Source organism: Enhydra lutris, unplaced genomic scaffold (assembly GCF_002288905.1).
Source record: "Enhydra lutris kenyoni isolate GAN:26980312 unplaced genomic scaffold, ASM228890v2 scaffoldscaffold68, whole genome shotgun sequence".
NCBI classification, from domain to species: domain Eukaryota; kingdom Metazoa; phylum Chordata; class Mammalia; order Carnivora; family Mustelidae; genus Enhydra; species Enhydra lutris.
The window spans coordinates 9,506,753-9,512,989 of record NW_019154152.1 but is presented as its reverse complement, the minus strand read 5'-3'; the positions used below and the strand labels follow the sequence as shown (position 1 = coordinate 9,512,989).

Sequence of the window (6,237 nt, the reverse complement as noted above, 5' to 3'; positions counted from 1 at the left end):
ATTATAAATTAACCAAATAGATCCTCTTGGCAAGAGTCTTTAGAAGATCATTTACTTAACTTCACATCGCTTAAATATTTTAAAAGTAAAAAAAAAAAACTTAGTTCAGAGATCAGAAGCAACTTAGTCACTATCATATAGTTAGTGTCAGATGAGGAACAGAATATGGACTTCTTGGACTCCAGTCTTGTTCTTTGGTCCACACTTTCAAAATGAAGTTGAGAGAGAATAAAGATACAGGAAAAATGGAGTCAGCATCATCTCCTAACAGGGCCCTGAGCTTATGTACTGATAGAGATTCTAATGTAATCAGGGATCTGAGGCTGTTCTCTTTGCAAAGATAGGAACTCTGTGTGGATGACATCCACACTTCCCTACTCTCAGCACTTGACTCCCTTAGTGGACTGAAGAGGGAATACAAGCATAAGAATACCGGAGAGTTTTTTCCAATTTGCACATATTTGTTTAGACTTTAATCCTGAAACAAGTTTAAGGTTGCTCTCTGCTAGAAACCAAACCACACTTTATATTAGAAATGTTAGAAAAAATTAGAGACTATGTTTTTACACAATATTTCATGTTTTGTTATTTGGGGAAAATACATACTGATATGAGTTTCTTTTTATGAACTCTTGTCTGAAAGTTTACTAGTGCCTGCATGTTTCTCTTTGATTACAGCTTTGAGTAGGTGGTGAACGGAATTTATATAGTCAACGGCATATCCACAGAATGTCAGCTTCGTGACATAAGGCTCATGTTGATGGTGTGCTAATCCTGACTGGTTTACTCCGGACCCAAAGACTATTGATTACTCCAAACGACACGTCATGGTCTTTTTCAATGGTAGTACCTACAGACCCTTTCTGCTGAGTGGTTTCCCTGGTCTGGAAGACTCACATCTCGTGATTTCCATCTTGTTTTGTGCCCTCTACCTGATTGCCCTAATGGGGAACATCACCATCTTGGTGGTTATTCGGGTAGAACAGTCACTTCATGCACCCATGTACCTTTTTCTCTCCATGTTGGCTGCTACAGACCTGGGACTCTGTGCTGCCACCCTGCCCACACTACTCAAGCTTTTCTGGCTTAATGTTCGTGAAATAGACTTTGATGCCTGCCTCATCCAGATGTTCTTCATTCATGTGTTTTCCCTAATGGAGTCAGGCATCCTCCTCACCATGGCTTTTGACCGCTATGTGGCCATCTCCAACCCACTGAGGTACACTACTATTTTGACTGATTCCACCATTGCCAAGATAGGTGTGGGGCTTCTGCTACGGGCTGTGGTTGTCATCTTTCCAGGACCCTTTCTCATTAAGCGACTCAGGTTTTGTAAGGCTAATGTGCTCTCCCACTCCTACTGCCTGCATCCGGATATCATTAAGCTCTCCTGTTCTGACCACTGAATAAATAGCATCTATGGCCTCATCATCATTCTCATCACCTTTGGAGTAGACTCTGTACTCATTCTCCTCTCTTATGTGAAGATTCTGATCACTGTGCTAAGCATTGCCTCCCGGGAAGAACAATTCAAGGCCCTTAACACTTGTGTCTCCCACATTTGTGCTGTGCTGCTGGTCTATGTCCCTATGCTGGGGGTATCCATTATCCATCACTTTGGGAAACATGTTCCACCCTTGGTGCACATTATCATGGGTTATGTATACCTACTGATTCTTCCTGTTCTCAACCCTGTTGTATACTGTGTTAAAACCCAGGAGATACACACCCGTATTCTAGGTAATCTCTTAAGATTATAGGGAGAGTGTTTTAGGGTCACATATATTTCTGGAATAATCCTTATGAAATCAGCTTCTAACTTGAGCAAAGAAAACATATATCTTGGAGAAATATTCATATATTCACAATCTCCATGTGCATATTTATCTTTCACCCTTCTGGAAGTTTTTTAAGGTACTAACAGTATCTTTTGGCTTTTCATTTCCCTCAAGTAACTCAATGCAGATAGATGAAAAATAATCATACAAATAAAAGGTGAGTTCTCAGTCATCTATGTTGTCAGAGAGCCCCAATATCCATGGAAACCAGCGGATTAGTTGGAAGATGTAGAGTGCAAATCATAAGACATCCAGTAGAGGCCATGATTTCATCTGACCCCATGCATTCTGCAATGTAACTTCTGATGATATCTTCCATGAATGTCTCTTCCATGACTTTTTCCAAGATATCTTTGAAATTATATAACTTTCTCAGCTTTCACTTGTGAAAGTTTTATATTTAGATATTACTTTACAATGTATTATCCTATTTTACCATGCACTGACTCAACCACTTTGACATCTAATGATAGGCACACATATAAAGCCTAGAAATCTAGGCCAGAAGTTAAAGAACAGACTGAAAATCTGAAAAATGAACTTTTGTCATGGCATGCTAGGTACTACCTCTTATCTCATATTTTTATTTGCTAATTAGCATTCTCCTGATTCATGAAATTATGTAACTAAACTTAAGTAAAAATAGGCTGTTGACTCAGTATCTATTGGGGAGTGTGCTGCTGAGAAGTTTTTTACAGGGAAGATACATTTATTTGAACAGTACTCACTTTAAATAATTTTTAACCTTCAAGGAGTCATTAAAATAATGGCAAGAACGAGAAATAACTCCCTCAGGTGAGTTGCATTTGCAGCATATTCTGGCAAGAATAAGAAGGAGATCCTCATGAGCCAGTACTACAACTTCCCACAGGCTACAGGGGCTTATATATTTCTCATCTCATAAGAAATGCTGATACCTTAATGAGAAATTGCTGATTTCTATAACTTTCCTGTATTTACTGAGGAAAAAAAACCAACAAATAGATTTCTACAACATTATACTTACAAAGATTTCTGGATATGACAGGAAATTCATAGTAATTTTAAATGGTTGTAAGGTAAAGTAAGGTCTTGTAAATTTAACTCATTGCCTCACGTGTGCCTGTAAACAATCTACTGCCAACCCCATACATTCTGTCTGGACACTCTGGAAAGCCAATGGAGATTTTCTGCCATGGTTATTTTTATTTGTCATTTGTCATTTTCATCTTTTTTTATCATTCCAGAACTCTTTATTTTTTGAACTCAATGTCCTTATCTTACCCTGAAAACATTTTTTTTCTTTTTCTTTCTTATTTTTTTTATTGTAGAATATATATCTCTTTAATTAACATGTATCTTTCACTGAGTATCCATACTAATAAGAAACCCAGCATAAATGTGAACTACAAAATATGTATTAAAAGAATCAAGAAATAAATATACAGTCCCAAATTATTTGTGACATAATCCACAAATTAGACAAAAAAAATCAATGTCATATCTAAACAAGGAATAAAGTACATAGTCTTAAGGGCCATAGGGGAAAGCAGTTGCATTGCTGATTCATCTCTTGGAACTACAGGATATTTGTGATTAGACATGACTCTGTGAGATCAACAGCAAAGGGAGGCTGAGACCTATATTTGGCACATAGGAACATTCTAAATGAATATCATATTGTTGAACCTTGCCTTGAATGTTTCTTGGTGGGAAATGCAGCATAGTTTTATATTATCCAGTGTTTTCTGACTGATACTTAATAATTTCTCAAATTTCGTGGATAAGATAGTTCATGGGTTTCAGTAGAAGAATTTCATGATAATTTCAGATTGATGAATTAAAATAGGTAACTTACTAGGGTGCCTGAGTGTCTCAGTCAGTTAAGCATGGACTCTTTGTTATGGCTTAAGTCATAATCTCAGGGTTATGAGATCCAGTCTTGCCTCCACCCCATGCTTAGCATGGAGTCTGCTTAAAATTCTCTCCCTTCCCTCTGTCCCATACCCCCTCATACACATATTCTCTCACTCTCAAATAAATATATAAAAAAGAATAAATAAAGTCTTTAAGACATAAAATTAATAAAATAGGTGATTTACTAAAACACTTTGAACTAAGAGGGTATGTGACTTCAGATTCAAGGAGTACCTAAAGGTACAAATATAATTAACCTGAAAATAAAAATACATACGAAGATAAACTGCATTGTTTTACATCTATAACCACTGAGCAGCATCATAATTATTTGTCTTCATGAAACGAATAATCTCATCTTACTTGTATTCTCTAACCACTGCAATAAAATGTCACTTGTCTGGCTCATCAACATTTAATGAGTCAATTGTTTTTCCCTCAAGTAAACTTATAAAATAGACTCCTCTTAATTAATAATGTGTATATTTCTTTGGCCTGTTCATGTATAATTGTCACCAAAAATCATGGCTAGTAATGACAGTTTTATATACTCTGCTCCTAATTAAGGTGGTTTATCCATACACATGAACAATTATCACTTGACCACTGGAAGCTGTGTCTTGGGGTTGGGATTATATATAGTAACAGAAATGATCAAAAGAAAGAACATTATTGGAGTTTCCCATGAACTTTAATTGAAACGTGAAAAAATGCTTAACATCATTAGCCATCAGGGAAATGCAAAACAAAACCACATTGAGATACCATCTTATACCAGTTAGAATGGCAAAAATTGACAAGACAAGAAACAATAAATTTTGGAGAGGATGTGGAGAAAGGGGAACACTCTCACACTGTTGGTGGGAATGCAAGTTGGTATAGCCACTTTGGAAAACAGTGTGGAGATTCCTTAAAAAAAAAAAAAAGCTACTCTATGACCCAGCAATTATCCAAATGACCAATTATCCAAATATCGAACAATTGCCCTACTGTTATATTTACCCCAAATATACAGATGTAGTGAAAAAAGGGCCACATGCACCCCAATGTTCATAGCAGCAATGTACACAATAGTCAAAGTGTGGAAGGAGCTGAGATGCCCTTCAACAGACAAATGGATAAAGAAGATGTGGTCCATATATACAATGGAATACTATTCAAACATCATAAAGGATAAATACCCAAATTTTGCATAGCATGGATGGAACTGGAGGGTATTATGCTAAGTGAAACAAGTCAAGCAGAGAAAGACAATTATCATATGGTTTCACTTATTTGTGGAACATAAGGAATAGCATGGAGGACATTGGGAGAAAGAAAGGAAAAATGAAGGGTTATGGAATCAGAGGGGGAGAAGAACCATGAGAGACTATGGACTATGGGAAACAAACAGAGTTTCAGAGGGGAGAAGGTGGGAGAATGGGTTAGCCAAGTGTTGGTTATTAAGGAGGACACGTATTGCTTGGAGCACTAGGTGTTATATGTAAACAATGAACCATGGAACACTACATCAAAAACGATGTACTGTATGGTGACTAACATAACATAATAATAATTAAAAAAAGAAACTTAGGTAAACCAATAGCATCTCTTTCTCTTATTCTTCTCTATAAATCGCAAAATGAAATTGGGAATCTGTGCTAAATCATTGTGGGAATAACAAATCGATTGCAGTGCCTGCTCAGGCAGGGACACTTGATGAGGGAAATAGATCTATGGAAATGAAAGTCTTAAGGATTCCAAATAAAGCCAAAAATATTTATTCCCCCAGGGAAGACTAAGGAAAGCCAGCGCTAGGAATATCTGCTTGACTTGTTTTTTTTTTTTAATTTTTTATTTATTTTTTAAATTTCTTTTCAGTGTTCCAGAATTCATCATTTATGCACCACACCCAGTGCTCCATGCAATACATGCCCTTAGTAATACCCACCACCAGGCTCACCCAACCTTCCACCACCCTCCCCTCCAAAACCTTCAGTTTGTTTCTCAGAGTCCACAGTCTCTCATGGTTCATCTCCCCCTCCAATTTCCCCCAACTTCCTTCTCCTTGAGTTTTATCTTTCAAAAACTAGCTATAAAAATTTCATTACTTGTCTTTGTTGCTGTACTCAACAGCCCTGGCCCTTTCTATTCCTAAGGAAATTAAATATAATATGATGACTAGCACAACATAAAAATTAATTAAAAAGGAAACAAAATAACCTCAAAAAGGGCAGAACATGTGTATAAACTTTTAAAAGATGATGCTGATGCACTATGAAGATCGATAACTTCTGCTTCAAGTCCTAATATGCTCTTATGTCAAGATAAGATTTTTCCCATTGTTAAGAAAGAAAGAAAAAGTAGATATACAAAGACACTGATAAAACAAGAAAGGTAATATTAAATTCTCTGACAACACAGAGTATCAGGAAACAAAGATACATGGGTTTAATATATTTCATGAAAAATTAATAGATAAATGCTTATCTTGCAAGGGGTTGGGATTAAAAATTGAAGGGAA

General features: G+C 36.4%; 1 protein-coding gene across 1 annotated transcript; it reads left to right on the top strand.

The window, feature by feature from the left end:
* Positions 1-827: 827 nt before the first annotated feature.
* On the top strand, positions 828-1,760 carry LOC111159309 (olfactory receptor 51G2-like). Its single transcript, XM_022521717.1, is given in 1 exon segment — positions 828-1,760. A coding segment is annotated over 1 exon segment (933 nt).
* Positions 1,761-6,237: the final 4,477 nt, after the last annotated feature.